General features: G+C 39.7%; 1 protein-coding gene across 6 annotated transcripts in view; it reads left to right on the top strand.

Moving 5' to 3' along the window:
• The first annotated feature begins 422 nt into the window (after positions 1-422).
• Positions 423-20813, top strand: part of LOC111851583 (DNA-binding protein Ikaros-like) — a 35551-nt gene continuing 15160 nt past the window's right edge. Inside the window, exons 1-6 of one of the 6 annotated variants that reach the window (XM_072715237.1) lie at positions 11677-11737; positions 16827-16870; positions 17419-17508; positions 17847-17962; positions 18324-18494; positions 19742-19909. In XM_072715237.1, the coding sequence (XP_072571338.1) occupies positions 17854-17962; positions 18324-18494; positions 19742-19909 (448 nt within the window). In that variant the 5' untranslated portion in view covers positions 11677-11737; positions 16827-16870; positions 17419-17508; positions 17847-17853. Of the gene's footprint in view, positions 624-2490; positions 2528-11632; positions 11738-16826; positions 16871-17275; positions 17509-17547; positions 17963-18323; positions 18495-19741; positions 19910-20813 lie in introns of those variants that run through there. The other 5 variants (XM_023826620.2, XM_023826624.2, XM_023826623.2 and 2 more) reach the window with 5 other exon arrangements.

Genomic DNA, 20813 nt, shown 5'->3' on the forward strand with positions numbered 1-20813 from the left:
TAATAATAATAATAATAATAATAGTAATAATAATGATCGTAGTAGTTGTTGTATTGGTAGTAACAATAAAAGTAGTAGTAAAATTAGTTAACTAAAACAATCCACAGCTATTATTCGTTACGTTGACGGACAAAAAGGAAGTTATTTACAAACGCAGTTACGAATCTTCCGTGCCCTTTCAGTTTTATTTGGGGACCTGGTTTCCTGTTGTTTATAAAAGCACTGGCATTGTTCTATCTCAAGTTTATTATGATTTTAAAAAAAAGGTGTCACAAAATTGGCAAGACACGATTTGAAACGCGCGCGTAGATAAGTATTTAAAGTTGTGCGTTTCCAGTATTTGTAATGTAAGTAATTTATTACGTACTATTGTTCACCAAAGAGTGGGCGTGACATCGTTTTGTTCCCTTTTGCCCCTTGATAAATGCTTTGTTCGAAGAAACGACGCACATTAATGGTTTTACTTTATGCCATAAAGGCGCCCTATAGCAAATGAAGTCCACTAACTAAGAATAGCTGAAAGGAGGACGGAACTTATGGTCACCTTAGATCGCGTGTCAATTAGGCTCAGAGTATGTGGAAATAAGCCTTCCAGGACCGCGGAAAAGACTATTAACTTAAAGGTTGGAAGTTTCTCTCAACATATTTATCTGTAGATATTCGATTTTCTTAAAGACCTTAAACGCGGTTTCATTTTACTGGGTGTTGTATGCTGAGGCACATCGATTGATTGCATTTATAATACACTATTCATTGCTGATATGAATGTGCTGATAATTAGATGTGAGTTTAAAGAAACTACAATGATGAATGTTTGTATTTGAGTCAAAGTAAGGCTTCGAAGTTTATTATTAATTATGAATGGATCGATTATTAACATCGGTCGTATATTCAATGGTGTATTCAAATGGAACATGTGGATGGTGCTTGTTTACTAACTAATTTATAAATTTTAGCTAAAAATGTGTTTATTTGTTACGGGGGGATATTCCAAGCACCGACTCTGCTGTACTACTTATAACTTACAACGGTAGAATGGTATTTGCTAGAAGTTCAAGACCTTTCATTATCTGGTTTAAGTAACAAGGTCTGTTAAATGGCCCAGTTTATCAAAGACCTATGAAAAAGACCTATGTTAATGTGCATCAAAAGACCAATGTCTTTATTATGGATAAACTGATATAGCTGAAAAATAGGAATATTTTAAAGGTCTGGGATGTAACAGTCTCCCATGAAGAGGAAACTCAATTGCTCATACTGTAGTTTAAAACAGCTGATTGTATTCATGGTATCAACTAATTTTTAAACAACTTTATTATATAGCACTATGATGGATAAACAATTATGGAAGATGGATTGACTCTTACATTGTGCATTTTTGCATATCCTAAGAATTGCACAGCAAAGTACAAACTTTTTCATAACTGCAACCATGCCTTATAACAGGGGTCTCCAACTCCGGTCCTCGAGAGCTACCGTCCAGTAGGTTTTCTATCATACCCGGCTTCTGGTAAGCCACACCTGTTCTCAGGTAAATACCAGGAACAGGTGTGGCTCACCAGAAGCCTAGTGGGACAGAAAACCTACGGGGTAGTAGCTCTCCAGGACCGGAGTTGGAGACCCCTGCTTTATAACATGCAATATAAATAACATGCATGCATATATACTGTTTGATAAGTCATTTTACCATTTTTAAATATTATGTTGTAAAGTACTAAGAAATGTTATGGTATGATAAAGACACATTTACTAGACGTTTCCTGCAGTATGGAATCCTCTGTTAGGGTTGATAAAGATCATAATACATTTTTGTAGTGGAAAATTTCAAATGATCTTTCTGTCACAGTTGTCAAACCTGTGAAATTTCAGATAGACATACACATCTCATATTGTGATACCCACAGATAAATGGTATCTATGTACACATGGGAAACTACACATGTAGGCCTAATAATATGATATTTAGATTTATTTCAGTCTTTCTCGATAAGATGCAAAGTTTATTACTTTTGCAGACCTTGTGTTATTTGGTGTTGATTTTGACCACAGTAATTTGACTGTAAACTCAACCGGAGATTACTTTAACAGGTTGTTAAAGAAAGTTCTGTATATTTTAGTGCATACAATATAAGTTTGTATTTTAGTACTCAGACAGTTAACGGTTTGAGATCCTTGGATTTTACACACACTTGATACATAATGCCGGAACTTTTAAGCTAATTCTGATAGATATACTGATAGAGTTTGCCAAAGAATGAACCTAGAACCCATATCAACAAATCACTTGATTATTAAGAATGATTAGCTGTTATGATTTTTAAAAATTGTTCCTTATTTGATGTATGAAGCTATTTTTTAATGTTCGCATATTTGCTGGAAGATATTCATTCATGCCATAGAACATGCCATCAGATGACATTTGCTGGGCAATAAAAAAGGGAATATCCAGATAATTTCTGCATTTTTTTATATATATATTTATTTCAACAGACTATGGAAAGGAAGACTGCAGATGTCTACCCACATAGTAAGTTTACTGACATTAACATTGTGCTTTCTGGATGGACATATCACATGCTCTAATCTGTCACTGTAAGTGATTACATGATTTATAAGTGGTTGCATTAATATATATATATATATATATATATATATATATATATATACACATATATATATATACACTCACCTAAAGGATTATTAGGAACACCATACTAATACGGTGTTTGACCCCCTTTCACCTTTAGAACTGCCTTAATTCTACGTGGCATTGATTCAACAAGGTGCTGAAAGCATTCTTTAGAAATGTTGGCCCATATTGATAGGATAGCATCTTGCAGTTGATGGAGATTTGTGGGATGCACATCCAGGGCACGAAGCTCCCGTTCCTCCACATCCCAAAGATGCTCTATTGGGTTGAGATCTGGTGACTGTGGGGGCCATTTTAGTACAGTGAACTCATTGTCATGTTCAAGAAACCAATTTGAAATGATTCGAGCTTTGTGACATTGTGCATTATCCTGCTGGAAGTAGTCATCAGAGGATGGGTACATGGTGGTCATAAAGGGATGGACATGGTCAGAAACAATGCTCAGGTAGGCCGTGGCATTTAAACGATGCCCAATTGGCACTAAGGGGCCTAAAGTGTGCCAAGAAAACATCCCCCACACCATTACACCACCACCACCAGCTTGCACAGTGGTAACAAGGCATGATGGATCCATGTTCTCATTCTGTTTACGCCAAATTCTGATTCTACCATTTCAATGTCTCAACAGAAATCGAGACTCATCAGACCAGGCAACATTTTTCTAGTCTTCAACTGTACAATTTTGGTGAGCTCGTGCAAATTGTAGCCTCTTTTTCCTATTTGTAGTGGAGATGAGTGGTACCCGGTGGGGTCTTCTGCTGTTGTAGCCCATCCGCCTCAAGGTTGTGCGTGTTGTGGCTTCACAAATGCTTTGCTGCATACCTCGGTTGTAACGAGTGGTTATTTCAGTCAAAGTTGCTCTTCTATCAGCTTGAATCAGTCGGGCCATTCTCCTCTGACCTCTAGCATCAACAAGGCATTTTCGCCCACAGGACTGCCGCATACTGGATGTTTTTCCCTTTGCACACCATTCTTTGTAAGCCCTAGCAATGGTTGTGCGTGAAAATCCCAGTAACTGAGCAGATTGTGAAATACTCAGACCGGCCCGTCTGGCACCAACAACCATGCCACGCTCAAAATTGCTTAAATCACCTTTCTTTCCCATTCTGACATTCAGTTTGGAGTTCAGGAGATTGTCTTGACCAGGACCACACCCCTAAATGCATTGAAGCAACTGCCATGTGATTGGTTGATTAGATAATTGCATTAATGAGAAATTGAACAGGTGTTCCTAATAATCCTTTAGGTGAGTGTATATATATATTCCGGAGTTTTGAAGCTGGAAGTGACAGCATGCACGCTCCCGTTTCTCGGAGCAGCACAGAGGATCCCAAGTTCAGAATCCAAGATGGCTGCGCCTTTTATCAACAGAAGGGAAAGTTTAATACTCATTAAATCGGTTGCACACACTATACCGTCCAACTTATCTGTGGACATGTTGCTACGGGGTTTTATATGTAAAGCACTGCGCGTAATGTGTTATCAAGTGATATTGCTAACAATGGCAATTAACCGGGCTAGAATTGGATTTCATGATTAGTCTCACTATTTGTCGGATTTACGGTAGTTCGGGCTAATTGTAAGTGAACGAAGATAAAGACCATTTAAACTGAGGTACCTTAAATCCGACAAGTTGTCCGGCTAAGCAAAAAATCTTGCTTTTTGATATGGGTCCAAGGGGGACTGATAGCAGATGGAATGCATCCGACTCGTGTTCAAGATGTTCAATAAACATGTTAAGTGCATATATATTCCCTTTTTTCTTGAGTCTGTTTGCTCATGCAAAATGAAATGCGATTAATATAGATTAAAAATCAATGATATTTAATTGTGATTAATCGAAATTAATCCACAGCAACCCTGTGATTAATCTGATTACAAAATTTTATCGTTTGACAGCACATAATTGACACACATATATATAGATCAGGTCGTACATACATCTGGGGTGGGGCATGGTGTGGCCATTGGTTGGCTCTGTCGTATATATATTTTTGTGGCATTTTTTTCTCTGCCCAGAACAGTGGTAATGCAGAAGTTTTGGAATCTACTTAGTGTAAGCTTGTTACCTTTAGTGCAAGAAATTGGTATATTAAATGTGTATTTCATAATTCTACCATTGCCTGAATAATAAACAATGTAGAGTTATAGCATTTACCTTAAACATTCCATTATTTTCTAGATGCCTTATATTTATATTTAGATTTATCTGCCACCCCAGAATGACCTCTGGTTCCACCCTGGCCACCCCATGAAATTTTTCAGGCTCTGCCACTGGATGTGGGGCATCATTTATCAAACTTTGCTTACATTGTTACATTTGCATTACATTGGAAAATACAGAACAAAAACTGTACGCATAAAAAATTGTGATTTATCAAAACCTGCCGTAGACATATATGTATGCCATTTCCCCTTGATAAATTGGACCTTATAAATGTGCATATGTGCACAGGCCTCAGATCCTGTTTGATTGCCATCCACAAAGAACCATAACTTGTAAATCAAATGAACTGCATGCTCATATAATATGCAAATCAGGCCTTTCTGGTTGCAATGTCTGACGACAGTGATTGTAAATTAATAAAAATAAAAAAAACAAAGAGAAATTTTAAACAGTACAAGGTAGAGGAGTATGGTAGAGGAATGATGAAATGTTATATTTCGGGGCCAAGTAATATTCATTACAAACAAGAAAATGAATAGATGTAGATTTTCCAACAGATTATCACATGTATATACTGTACAGCTGTTTCTAGCACTTCTACACTATTTTGCCCTTTCTGACTACACGACAAACTTCATTTTGTTGTCTGCATATAGGTACTTTGTGAAATGATAACAAAGTTAAATCCTTAAATGTGTCTTGAATGGGACCATATTGTACAGTAAATACCATCAACTCTATTAGATGCCCCCCAAAAAAGTATCTGAATCTTAAGATAGAAAGAAACAACTTGCTGCACAAAGGGCCAATGTGACTGCATTTACTGGGGGCAAACCCACATCTCTGTCCTCAAACTTTGACATGCGTATCAGACCTAAAAGAGGGGATGCCCTATTACACAGTGTTGTGCCAGAGAAGTCAGGGGTTACTGATGTGGTACATGAAATTCAGAACAAACGAATCATAATGTCATATTGGCATCACAGCCTATAGTATTTGCGTATTAATAGAATGAAATGACTTTTGATTGAAAAAGTAGCTTAATTAGCACTCATTTCATTATCTGCATCTACTGCTGTACTGTTGTGCATTAGATAAATAAACTTTGATTTGATTTGTGGTGCGCTTATGGCAATATCAGTGCAGTCGATTGCCCCCATTATGGCATGTATGCTGTCATTTCGCTGGTGTATGTGCAGTTTCCTGCATTACGATGGGTGTCACCTTTCCCCAATTTGTCCAAAATGTTACAATCAGCTGAAACAACACATTATGTAAGAATACCACATTATGTAATAACTCAACAAAATGTAACAAATTTTCACTTCATTATGTAACAGCACCTGCATTTTGTAATAGATAGCATGAATGCAATATGTAATAAATTTCTCTGCATTTTGTATAAAGTATTACATTGCTTTGGTTATTACAAAATGTGGGAGTTTTATAATCACTTTTTAATGTAATACTGTGCATTATATAATAAACAACCAAAATGGATGTTGTCATTGACACTGTTGAGATATTACATAATGTGGTGTTATTACACAATGCATTGTTACAACACCTCATCTTGAGTTTCTGTAAATGTGCAATTTTTTTCCTCCAAGTTTTGTTTGATAAATCCAAAATTTTGCATAAAAGGTTGAGTACAGAAACTATTTTTATAACTATGGGCCTATTTTTATTTTTTTGCCTACGCAACTTTAAATGAGGCCCCTCGTCACTGGGGAGGCCATTGTAGTACTGTACACTCAACTCATTGTCATGTTCATGGAACCAGTCTGAATAGACTTTTTCTTTGTGATATGGTGCAATATCCCGCTGGAAGTAGCTATTAGAAGATGGGTGAATTGTTGGCATGATGGAATGCACATGATCAGTGACAATACTCTGATAGGCTATAGCATTTAGCACAATGGTTTTCAACCGATGTGCCTTATGGAAGGGGTGGTGTGGCAGAATAAAGTTTCACCATAATATTTTATCACCACCATCAGCCTGAATTTTTAATACAAGACAGACTGGATCTATAGAATCATGTTGTATCACAGCAGAAATTGAGATTCACAAGACCAGGCGACATTTTTCTGTTCTCACAGTAGCCTCGTTTTCCTATTCTTAACTGACAGGAGTGGAACCTGATGTGGTCTTCTGCAGTGGTAACCTCTCCACCCCAAGGTTTGACAAGTTTTGCATTCAGAGATGGGTTTTTTTTGCTCACCACTATGCAGAAAAGGTTGAGTTATTGTAGTCTTCCTGTCAGCTTGAACTAGCCTGGCCATTTATCTCTGACCTACCTCATCAACAAGGTATTTCTACCCCCAGAACCGCCGCTTACTGGATGTTGTTTTTGTTTTATGCACCATTCAGTCTAAACTCTAGAGACTAGTGTAGTTAGAGATCAGCTAAGAAATGGAGATTAGCAGTTTCTGGGTGATCAGCAGTTTCTGAAACACTCAACCACCTTGTCAGCCATCAGCAACCATACTACAAAGTCACTTAGATAATGTTTGTTTCCTCTTCTAGTGTTTGATCTAAGCATTAACTGAAGCTACTGACCCATGTCTGTATGATTTTATGCATACATGATTGGATTGGATGATTAGACACTTGTTAGAACGAGCATGTTTACAGGTGTTACTAATAAAGAGGCTGATGAATGTGTATATATACATATATATGTACAGTACTGTACAAAACTCTTAGGCAAAGAAAATTGTTTAAATGATGTTCATGTTGGTGTAAAATTGATATTGCATCTAAAGAAAACGAGGGAGTGAATTGGTAAAACGTCCCCCTGATTTAACTAAAATGAGGGAACGAATAATTAAAAAGTTACCATGATTTAACTAAAACAAGGAAACAAATTTGAAAAACGTGACCAGGATATATGTATTCTTTATCATAAGCAGGCTATGTGACGCTTGTCTCTGAGTAGCAGAGTACTGGCAATTTGTGAGAAGTGGTGGTACGATAAAGATTAAGATATAGCAGTGCCGGTACTGCTTAATTTTTATTACGTATATGATCCCGCATTTGCGCTTGCTACACCCCGGCACACGCCTCCTCCCCTGCTGTAAACGTGGAAATGAGTTGCGTTGTGAATCTGCGGTCGATTACTTTTTCTCAAGGACCCGGATGCGTGTCACACTAGATTGAAATTGAATTTACGAGGTGAATTTTTCGAGGTAGGATAAATGCTATTTCGAGTTATGTGTGTCACACTAGATTGAAATTGAATTTGCGAACTGAATTTTTCGAGGTAGGATAAATGCTATTTCGAGTTACTGGAATTCAGATTCAAACTATTAGATTCAGATTCAGTTTTGTAATGCGGATAACTGCAGATTCAAATATACAAAATTCATATTCAGTTAGTTTCTAGTGGCACAAATATCAGCCCATGTTGTTCTCTGTGTGAGAGAGAACAGTGCTGCGTTTATGAGAGTATGATTGCACATGTAAGAGAGCGTGATTGTGCATGTAAGAGGGCATAGTAGTAGAAAATTGCCTCTGAATCATGGATTTCTCAAATAGCAAACATGAGGCATTTTAGTCCTCCACGTTCCTGCACAGTTCTGAGATGTGGATGTGCTTTGGGTCGTTATCTTGCAGAGTAATGAAGGACTGCCCTATTCGCCATAATCTTGATGGAACGACATACCTTTGAAGTATGCTATGATAGCCATGCTGGATGAGATTGCCAAGGATGTGGTAAAGACAAAGTAACCCCAGACCATGTAACTGCCTCCTCCATATTTGATAGTGAGAAAGACATGCAGAACTCATGCATACACCCACTTACAAATGTGCAGAATTTGAAATTAACTTTCACATAGGTTAATAGATAGGTATATACAGCTTAAAGCATAAATAATTATAATTTCAAGTGAACTCAATTTTTTTTTACTGCTTCTGTATAAAACGTTAGCATTCACTAGTGAACATTTGAGGGAAGAGAATACAGATAACAGCAGTTTATCAAAATCGAGCCAGCAGTATAGGTACTGTATCACCCTGATAGCGAGTACAGTTTTCATTAGCTGCCGATCCAGTATAATGTTTGGGCCAAGGATACAACACAAATTGTGACCTGATTTAGTATCCTCTTCCCTACAGTACTGATGTTTGGATCATCCTGTAGAAACCTCAATAAAAACGATACAAGCTAAAAGAAAAAATTAAGAATAAAGTAAATAGTCTAGCAATGTACAAATATACAGTGTAAAAGTATGAGTACTGCACATGAATTTTTGCACCTGAGAAAAGCAGTGGTTGAGAGTTGTAATATTACTGTAAGATAATGATCGTGATCAACAGTATTGCACGGTATAATGGATTACATAGAACACAACTGTGGTTCTAAGATTAATGTGATAGCAGTATTATCATACAGTCAGCATGGGTGATTGTATGATGGGTAGGAGCCAAACAGTTAAAGTGCATACTCTGCGAGTGTAGTGCATGATGTGTGTAGTGTGGATAAGTCTCAGTTCAGTTCATTTTGGTGCTGTTGTGAAAGTGGGCAGTGGGCCCAGTGTCTTTAGCAGTGTGACAGTTTTGTGGTAGAAGGCAGTCAGGGCTCTGTAATGCTTGCCAGATGGCAGAAGTGTGAAGAGGTTGTGTCCAGGGTGGGTTGGATCGGATCACTGCAGATGTTCCTGGCTTTGTGGCTACAGTCGGTTCTGAGGAGTTCCTCCAGGGTAGGAAACTGTGAGCCAGTAATCCTCTGGGCTGTTCTGATGATGCGCTGTAGGGTCTTCCTGTTCTCAGAAGTGCTGCCTGAGTACCATGCTGTGATGCAGTATGTGGTGATGGACTGTGTGGTGCACTTGTAGAAGCTGACCATGAGCTGTTGTAGAAGTTGCGCTTTCTTTAGGCTTCCCAAGAAAATTAAGCCTCTGAAGTCCTTTTTTGGCCATGGCTGTTGTATTATTGACCAGGATAGATCACGGCTGATTGGGACACCAAGAAATGTGAAGTTCTGGACAGACTCCACCTTCTCCCCGCCGATGTTAATGGGGTCCTTATGTGTCGACCTCCTGAAGTCCAAGATCAGCTCCTTGGTTTTCTTCGGGTCGAGGGTGAGGTTGTTGTCCCAGCTACAGCTCTCCAAGTTCTCAACCTCCTCAGTATATGCGGACTCATTTTTATTTGAGATCAGGCCGATCATCAGTCAGTTTTGTAGCCAGCTTGTTTTGGAGTGATGATGATGAAGGTGCAGCTATAGCCAAAGAACAGCATATATACATAACTGACTCTCTGTTATAGATGCGACGGGGCAATGTGAAGGGCCAGTGAGACAGCATCTTCATTTAACCTGCCTGCCTGCCAACTGGAGTTGGTCCAGGGAAGGCAGGATGTTTTTCTTTATGTAAATTAAAGAAAAACAGGTGTGACAATGACCTTTTCTAAGGAGATGTTGAACAGGCTGGTGAACAGTACCATCAGCTGTCCCACGCAGTGCTTGAGGACCTACCCCAGAACCCCATCCGGGCCAGGGGCTTCATTGGGGTTGATGTGGCTTAGGGTCTTTCTCACCTTGTGTTGTTGCAGCTTTAGAGCAGCCGATGGAACTCCATGCAGTGGTGACTTGGTGGTGGGTTGGTTGTTAACAAACCGTGTGAAGAAGTGGTTCAGCTTAGAGAGATTGATTAACTGTGTTTGTTAGGCTGCTGCTATTGCCTTTGTAGTCTGTGATTTTTCTTTTTTTTTTTATAATTGTGGAATACTGGTGTGAAATATACAGACATACTACTACGAACTGCTTTTTGTTCCCCTTCAGATGTGTTATTTTGAGTATCAGTCACCATATAGTTAGTAACTTGGTATGAATATTGCTTGGGTTGTATGTGCTAATTCAAAACCATAAGACCAAGGTTACTCTCACAGTGGTGATCTGTACTGCCCCAGCATGTTCCAGAAGTGTCATACACACAAGTTCTCTCATTAACTCTTTACCTGCTGAAATTCAGGCATCCAGGCTGGCCTAATACTTATAACCAAAAAGTAGTTTTACTCATATCATATCCACAATCCTGAGTTCCACAACAATGCTATGAAACAGAATTGCTTAGTCCGCGTGCTCAGCAAGTAACAGACACTGTATTTGATAAAGATAGTATTTCAGAAGGAGGTATTAATTGGTCTGTATGCAACTCCCATTTATAGTTGGAGTATAATGATTTCTATTAAGACAAAATTATACAGTGGCATGGTGTCTCAGTCAGTTGTCTCATACCTTCAGTTAGGGGTTTACATCCTGCCCATGTTCTGTTTGTGTTGTTGTGTTCCCCTTATGTCAAAAGACACGCCTTTAGACTGACTGATGGATGTGTGAATGTGGACTGCATCCTATCCAGGGTCTGCCCCGGTTTTGTACCCTCTGCTTTGTACCACTCCAGGTCCCCTGACCCATGACCCTGCACATCCAGCTGCATGAAATTAAAACCACATGGAAATTAAATAAAACAAAATGTAGTCAATCAGCTGTTGAAAATGAATAGATAGTATTCAACAGCTGCTAGTTTTGCTTGTAGACAATGCAGAAACACTAGATAGACATTTATTTATTTTGCTGCCTATTCTTAATCTCTTTAAAAATATTGGGGTAGCCACTGTGCTTGTGATCAAAAGATGCCTGGTTTAAATTCTATGGCTGGCTGAGTGATGTCACTGTTTGGCCCTTGACCTTTGTTCCTAATCTCTCCAATGAATAACTGACTCTTCTTTGGATAAAAATGTCTCCCAAATAAATAAAAATATTCCAATGACCCCCTTTTCAAACCCTATTGTTCTCACTTCTTCCTCAGGTAATGGTGACCGCTCACCCATGAAGGATGCCTCAAGGATGCTGGTAGATTTATCAGTGAGAATACACAATGGGCAAAGTCTGCAGTATTTTAATTCCCCAAACAGTGAGTACCTTGATCCCGCCCCCCTTTCTTCATAACTGATTTATTAGCCGGAATATAATGCACTAGTCATGAAAGCCCGGGAATCTTGCCAAACAGAACCACAACAGATGGTTCTAGAATAGCTAGATAGGGGATTTATTTAGGGTTTACCTGCTCAGGAGTGAACAGCAGTAGGTGGGGAACAGGATAAAACAGTAACCTTTACATTACTATGTTAATGGGAATAAAAGACATTCAGGGATGGACATACATGTAGGAACCTGTCTTGCATGGGTATGTCGGCTTGACATGGAAGAGGCTGGAGTCCGGAGCCACTGGAGTGAGAAACGACACAGAACAGCAATACATATAAAATCAACTGGCAGAACAAATCAGTGTACATTACTGTCGTTGCTGAACTCTCCCTACGAAAATGCCACTCTGGCCCCCTCACACTTCATTATGACAGTCATTTATTATCTGTCATTCAATAATCCTGCTCTCAGCACTAAAATATACCTTATTCATTAATTTTATAAGTTACTCATCCATCACAGGTTTTCATGGTGACTATCATTATTAGTATTTTGTGAGTGATACAGAAAAACTTTGGTCCTTAAATAGACTGTCTGGTACAATGTGAGTAATTCAGACTATATCCCAGTATGGACTTGAATTTTTAATTGGCACATTAACCCTTCTACCTGAGGCATCATACTTAAAATTGTGGCCCCAAACAGGACCAACCAAATTTGTTGCTATCATTACATAACGTATTGACTAAAAAATGTATGGTACATTTCAGAAACATTTTGAAAATGAGGTGAAGTCACTTAAATATTTTCAATAACATTTTTTCAAATTTTTGGTGATTCAAAAAACTATAAATTCTGTAAAATATATAAAATAATTTCCATGGAGTTTTTCAAAACAATGCTGTTCAGGTATTTTACTTTTAACGCCTTCCCCAGACTGTCCTCACAAAGTTGGAAGCATAGAATTGTTCAAAATGTCTTGGTAGACTGAAGAATTCAGTTCCCTTCACTGGAACTAAGGGGCCTAGACCAACCCCTGAAAAACCCCAGTTGGCACAATGTAGTCAGGCAGGTAATGTTCCCTTGGCTTCTGCCAAACCCAGATGCGTCTATCAGACTGCCAGACAGAGAAGTGTGATTCGTCACTCCACAGAACACGTTTCCACTGTCCCAGAGTCCAGTGGTGGTGTGCTTTACACCACTCCATCCAATACTTAGCATTGTGCTTGAAGATGTGATACTTGCATGCAGCTCCTTGGCCATGGAAGCCCATTCCATGAAGCTCCTAGTGCACTGTTTTCGTGCTTCATCATGCCAGATGAAGTTTGGAACTATGCAGTTATTCAGTCAACAGTGTTGCCGACATTTAAGCACTATGTGCCTCAGCACTTGGCGACCCCGCTCTGTTACTTCTGCCACTTCATGGAATATCTAGCAAGGAAGGAAGAAATTTCACAAACTGACTTATTGCAAAGGTGGCATCCTATGATAGTACCATACTTGAATTCACTGAGCTCTTCAGAATGACCCGTTCTTTCACAAATGTTCGCAAACCTGACTGCATAGCTGGATGCTTGATTTCATAAATCTGCGGCAATGGGTATGAATGAAACAGCTGAATTCAATGATTGAGAGGTGTGTCCCAATAGGGGAGACCGCGGATAGTTGTAGCGTTTTTTTTTACATTTTTACATGTCTGCATGTGTGTGTGTATGTGGGTGTGCTTGTGTGGTCAAGGTATACATTACATTGTGGGGACCAAATGTCCACATAATGTGGTAAAAACGTATTTTGACATCGTGGGGACCATATTTTTGGTCCTGCAAATGATGAAATTCAATTTTACAAAAATCTAATACTGCAATCAAAAAACTAAAAATGCCACAAGATTGTATTTTGTTTGGTTACTTATGTTTAAGGTTAGGACTGGTTAGGGCAGGGGTGAGCAATCTTATCCGCAAAAGGCTGTTGTGTATGCAGGTTTTTGGGATAACCTGTAAGTCAGCTGTTCAAACACAGGTGTGAGGACTCTTCAGCCAATCAGTCCTCTAATTAGTAGTCTAATTAGGGAGTTGCAGAGAAAACCCGCATACACACCGGTAGAGATGCACCGATACCAATATTCAGATCGGTATCGGCGCCGATCCAGACCTGTTTGATGGATCGGGTATCAGCCATGCGTGACCGATCCACGTCCTATACTTACTTTTTGGCAATCAATCGCATGACAGCTGTTTTCCATTTTACATGTGTTTTTTTGTGGCATTCAAATCGAACGCTATCGCTGCCCCTCAGTCTTTTTCGCTACTCAGTGGGTGAGTACAGTGACTTCCGCCTGCTGTGACGTCATGCGCATACCCTTTGCAGTACGAGGAGCGTAAGATAAGACGTGATGATCTGCGAGTATTATACGTTTTTAACAGAAACCAGTAGCACAGCGATTTGCAATCTATGTAGTTTTGAGGTGGGAATAGCGTTTAATGGACAATCCCATTTAACAAAGAGCACGCAACTGCGAGACAAAACAAAGCAATGGATGATTTGGGAGTCGCCAACTTAATTGGACTGTTTTGCGAACTCGCTGCAGCTTGTGATACAGGAGGGGCTGCCATCGCAACGAAAGTAACTGCGCTGACGCCAATGGGAGAAAAACTGTGTTAAAATTTTAAGCATTTGCCACTTGTGTATACTCGCTTTGAAGATATTCATATTGAACTGCAAATGCCTCAAAAACGCTTAAAACAAATGAGGTGGAACAGTACGTGATGTATGTTTCTAATAGCCTAATTAAATACACTGCTCAAAAAAATTAAAGGAACACTTTTTAATCAGAGTATAGCATCGAGTCAATTTAACTTCTGGGATATTTATCTAGTCCGTTAAGTAGCAATGGGGGTTGTTAATCAGTTTCAGATGCTTTGGTGTTAACAACAGGTGCACTGGAGGAGCAACAATGAGACGACCCCCAAAACAGGAATGGTTTAACAGGTGGAGGCCACTGACATTTTTCCCTCCTCATCTTTTCTGACAGTTTTTTTCACTAGTTTTGCATTTGGCTACAGTCAGTGTCACTACTGGTAGCATGAGGTGATACATGGACCCTACAGAGGTTGCACAGGTAGTCCAACTGCTCCAGGATGGTGCATCAATATGTGCCATTGCCAGAAGGTTTACTGTGTTTCCCAGCCCAGTCTCAAGGCCATGGAGGACATTCCAGGAGATAGGCAGTTACTCTAGGAGAGATGGACAGGGCCGTAGAAGGTCCTTAACCCATAAGTAGGACCAGTATCTGCTTCTTTGTGCAAGGAGGAACAGGAGTGGCACTGCCAGAGCCCTACAGAATGACCTCCAGCAGGCCACTGGTGTGCATGTCTCTGTGCAAACAATCAGAAACAGACTTCATGAGGGTGGCCTGAGGGCCCGACGTCCTCTAGTGGGCCCTGTGTTCACTGCCCAGGACCGTGGAGCTCGATTGGCATTTGCCATAGAATACCAGAATTAGCAGGTCCACCACTGGCGCCCTGTGCTTTTCACAGATGAGAGCAGGTTCACCCTGAGCACATGTGACAGAAGTGAAAGGGTCTGGAGAAGCTGCGGAGAACATTATGCTGCCTGTAACATTGTTCAGCAAGACCATTTTGGTGGTGGGTCAGTGATGGTCTGGGGTGGCATATCCATGGAGGGACACACAGACCTCTACAGGCTAGACAACGACACCTTGACTGCCATTAGGTATCATGATGAAATCCTTGGACCCATTGTCAGACCCTACGCTGGTGCAGTGGGTCCTGGGTTCCTCCTGGTGCACGACAATGCCCGGCCTCATGTGGCGAGAGTATGCAGGCAGTTCCTGGAGGATGAAGGAATTGATACCATTGACTGGCCCCCACGTTCGCATGACCTAAATCCAATGGAACACCTCTGGGACATTATGTTTTGGTCCATCCAACACCACCAGGTTGCACCTCAGACTGTCCAGGAGATCAGTGATGCCCTGGTCCAGATCTGGGAGGAGATCCCCCAGGACACCATCCGGCGTCTCATTAGGAGGATGCCCCGACATTATCAGGCATGCCTACAAGCACGTGGGGGCCATACAAACTACTGAGTACGATTTTGAGTTGATGCAATGAAATTTCGGCAAAATGGACCAGCCTACCGCATCATTTTTTCACTTTGATTTTTGGGGTGTCTTTGAATTCAGCCCTCTGTAGGTTTATCATTTTCATTTCCATCAAACGATGTGGCATCCTTTCGTTCCTAACACATTACCCAGTCCATATCAGTATAGATATACAGCATGATTTTTCCCCCATTGAGATCTGATGTGTTTTCGAAGCGTTCCTTTAATTTTTTTGAGCAGTGTATTTTTTGTCATACGTTTTTTCCATCTGTATTTACTAGCTTAAAAAAAATTAATATATAAAGTATAACAAAGTAAAAACAGCTCTTGTATCGGAATCGGTATCAGCAGTTGTGTATCGGAATCGGATCGGAATTGAAAAAATGTGGATCGCCCATCTCTACACACCGGCCCTTTGCGGATAAGATTGCCCAGCCCTGGGTTAAGGCTAGGTAGGGGCTAAGGTTGTTATTGTTAGGATTATGTTCTTGCCCATAGAAATGAATGTCTAAACAAAGATATGAATACAGGTGCGTGTGTGTGTGTGGGCGCACACAGTGGTGACAGGTATATTGAACTCCTCCTGGTGTACAGTCTTGATGGGCAACCTTGGACAGACTTTGCATTTCACCCAGTTTTCCTTAGACTTCTTCCATACACACAATACAGAAATTTCCAGGGCTTGAGAAGTGCCCTGGTGGGTAACTAGAGAACACAAATATCCCAGACACTGGTAGCTGTGAACAAGTTTACCTTGCAGCTAAGAGCAACAATATTAGCACTCAGCATTTGTATAAAAGATATTTACATAGGCACATAATAAAGGTGATTTAAGTTTGAGTAATATAAGTAGAACGCTCGCAGTGCTATCACGAAAAATACATGAAGTCAATAAATTGCTTTCTTACCTCAAATTTCTTTTTCCTTACAAATCTGAGTGTGTTTGTTACAGGGTGCTCCTTCTTCACATGTGAAATAAAGACTAAACTGAGCAGAGTGAGTTATGCGATTTGTACCTCTTTCCTAATTTGAGAAATAGACTGTTACAACTATCCCACATCACAATCATCCCCGCTCTCCCCTACTTTTGTACATATAGTGTAGCATTCATATAAAGTGTTACTGTAAGAAGTAATGTATTAATGGAAATACAATTTAAAAAACTATTAACGGGCTGAATTCTTTAGGGCAGTAATTAAACTTACCACCCTTGAGATGCAAGGCTACAGTGGCAGCCAATGTAATATAAAACCACTTAGAAAATACAAATGACAGAAGTAGTGCTAAGTATGAAACAATGCATTTGATATTAATGATGTTTTAAAAATTGCTTTTTGGTTTATTGATATATTGATTAACTGTAGTGATTCACTGTACAGATTAACTGCAGAAAAACATCTTACTGGATTGTTGCAGTAAATCCAGTTATTCTGTAATGAACCATTATTCTAGCCTCCACATCATTTACTAGAGAAATCAACTGTTCCCTCCTTCCACTAGCAAGAAACTGACATTGCCTCCATACCTCTCATTAAAATTCACAGAACGGCAACATAATGCTAGACCAGTGTTTTGTGGACGCTCTGGGGGTCACCGAGGACTGGGTTGGGAAACACTGAGCTAGACTGTTGAAGGTTGGTGAGCACATACCTGCTCCTGCTTTCAGTTTCAAGATTAAGTGAATATGTTTGACTTACAGTCAGATCAGTATTATTCAGTTGTTTGTTACCATGATCTATGGTGGTTTTTTTTTATTAAAAAGTTTAGCACCTTGGCTGAGTTCCTTTCAATGACGTGGGTGTGTATGTGTTGACCATGCGCCTCTAAGGTACCATGTGTTTATGCAGCCTGCCTGGGGTTTTTGGCTGCCTGCTACGTATAAAAGGGAGCTTCAGGGATAGCACGTCCCAGATAGAGCTGAGTGGCTCCTAATATCTGCATGAGAGACCTCATTTCTTCTTACTTTAACCAGTCCACAGATGACTCTCACTGGCACTGGCCATCGGTTTAAGGCACAGAATGTTGTCGTCATCTTTGCAGAAAGTTGTGTGATAGTGGCAAATGCACACATTCACCAAATGACTATGGGTAAGAATCTACAATGGATATCAAATGTTGAAGCACTTGTTAAGTTACCACTGTAGCTCGAACAAGTCTGCATTTCCATAGTTTAACAATATTAAGCAAAAGTATAAAAAAAAGCATTCAGTGCATTCAGGGGCACTGTAAATTTTGAACACAATTGGATTGGTCTGGGTTGGGGGCTCAATATGACATGCTATATCTTTAACAGGACCACTGAATGCATTGATGAATTTCATTTACTGACAATATGTGCCCAACTTAAGGAACTACCACCTTCCAGCTGTGTGAGTGTCAGGTATGATTAGTTTTCTAAAGATAATACATCATGTTCAAAATCAGCTAAAGGGTTTATTTCATTTTGCAGCTGATTTGATTAAAGTAGAGGAAGAGGTGGGTGAAGAGGGCCTGAGAATGAATTTAGGCAAAGAAGAAACAGCCCAAAATGAGGTGGAGATGTTGGAGACACCGGTGATTGGCAGTCCCAACAACGAACAAGGAGGAGGATTAAGGCCAGCTGCATTTCGATTACCCAATTGTGAGTCCATTATGAGTAACAGACAGTTGATTCTCATCTTTACCCTCCTTGAGTTTTATGGTATCACTTGAAATATTTCAGCCATTTACTATATCTTTAATAAATCAGGAATGAACAAATTTAAATTTATACTACTACAACATATTTTATGTAGCATGTATTTCCTCAGGAACATAGTTACAAATCCTAATGTATAATATTTTGCTGCTTTATGTGTGTCTTGTTTTTGTATGTAATGTGGAATCTCTTACATATTAGGGATTAAGGGAGTACAGTGAGTGCTTTTTATTGTGGAAAACAATGCCTCAGTTAACATATGTCACATGAATCTGTTCCTCATTATAAACTACATTTTACTCTGGGTAGTCCATTAGCATGTCTTTTCCTGTCATTAAGCAAAAACATGCATGACAATTCCTTAACTCTTAAACCAACCAGTTTGCCCTGAAATAACACATACTTTGACCTAATGTCAACTGAATTTAAAATAGGTGGAATTTAAAGATGTCCCAACCACTACATTATTATCTAGTATGACTAGCTAATTGAAGGTTGGCAAATAATTTCGGCTCAGCTGGAGACAAAAATATGTAATACTGAACCAGTGTTGGTCCTATTTTTCTTTACTGGTTTGCAAATTCTAGAATTGAAATATATTTAAAAATGAAATGAGACATTACTAAAAGTCCTGGTGATTGTATCGGCTTATTTTGCTTAAATGCTTATCTGTCATATATGGAAACTCCAACACTAAGTGTTGCTGGGTTTTTAGACACCCTTTACCCACAGCTCCGCCTCACGTTCCACATTGCATTGGAAACCTTGGGCCTGTCTGCTTTGTGGTAAGTTAGACCCTGCAAGCAGCCGCCAGCAGATTAAAAGACGAGGGTAAAGTGCATCTTTAGGGTGGATCTGAAACTTCTCCTCACCACGCTGCAAAGACAACGATTACCATCTGCAGCATATCTCACCATCTTAGGCATACAGTGTTTTGTTCTTGGGCTTGTCTGGCAGAACATTACGTTCCCTCATACTTCACGTTAAGTCCTTCACTGTATATCCACTAGAGACACAATGAAGGATCATACACAGACTTTGATAGGTAAAGTGTGTACTGCACAGATTTATTTCTCTCTCCAGTGTTCTCAAACTGCAGGATCAGTGGAGAACTCAATGTCTTGGTACACGTTCACTGTATGGGGGGACAGAGTGTGGTGTGATGTGTGGCTGCTACTGTGTACCTGCAGGTGACAGGCCCTTCCAGTGCAGCCAGTGTGGAGTTGCTTTCACGCAGAAAGGCAACCTCTTGCGGCATATCAAGCTGCACAGCGGGGAGAAGCCCTTCAAGTGCCCCTGCTGCAGCTACGCCTGCCGCCGCCGCGATGCACTGGCAGGCCACCTCCGCACACACTCCGGTGAGTCTCACAGTCGAGTAGTTGTTAACAAGCAATGTAGCAGTGAAGAAACTATATACAGTGAGTACTGCTGCCCAAGTACTTTTGTTGCATACTTTAAAGGAATGCTGGATTTGAACATTTCACCATTGATCATCACTATGTTATACATCAAAACCTCCCCAGTAGGTTGCATAGCTTTTTATCAATGTACTATGTATTGCATACTCATACAGTAATGACTCCCTAGCAGTCAGACTGAGTGCTTCATTCCTTGGCTGGTGTCTGCTTGGCCCACTTCATCTGCTGCCTTGGCCAGTTCGGGGAATTGCACCACTAGAAACCAAATTTAAATATGCAGTGATAAGCCTATAATGGCACGCAGGCTACTGTTCTCACTCTTTCTGTTGACCTTTTTTGTTCTCGGTTTCCTGTTACATCAGACCTCGTTCTATATATTCATATTTATTTCCATTTTGTCATCTTGGTTAAGAAATGTTTGTTTGCTGAATTTTACTGATTAAAATGGTTTTAAATAGAGCAGTTAACATAAAACTTGTAAATGATTTTTCTTTACTATAGTATGTTTTCATAATTGTTAATCTTTAAAAAAAAAAAAAATATCAAAAGCATTTTTAAACACAGAGAGCAGCACACTGCATATTTGGTCCTGAACTACATTAAGGAAAGTAAACTTTAATACATAGAAAAAAAACTCAGTACTCATCATCAGAAATAAAGTTGGAGAGAAATGGAGAGAGATTGACAATCCCATCGAAAATTTGTGGGATGACTTAAAGAGCTCAGTGCACCGAATATCCTCTGGCACTTTGTAGGAGCTAAAAACTCCATAGCCTAATTGTGGAAAATTGATAGAAAATCATCACTACTACTGTAGTTGTAAGGTCTCATTAACGAAAAATGT

Source organism: Paramormyrops kingsleyae, chromosome 1 (genome assembly GCF_048594095.1).
Source record: "Paramormyrops kingsleyae isolate MSU_618 chromosome 1, PKINGS_0.4, whole genome shotgun sequence".
Taxonomy (NCBI): Eukaryota; Metazoa; Chordata; class Actinopteri; order Osteoglossiformes; family Mormyridae; genus Paramormyrops; species Paramormyrops kingsleyae.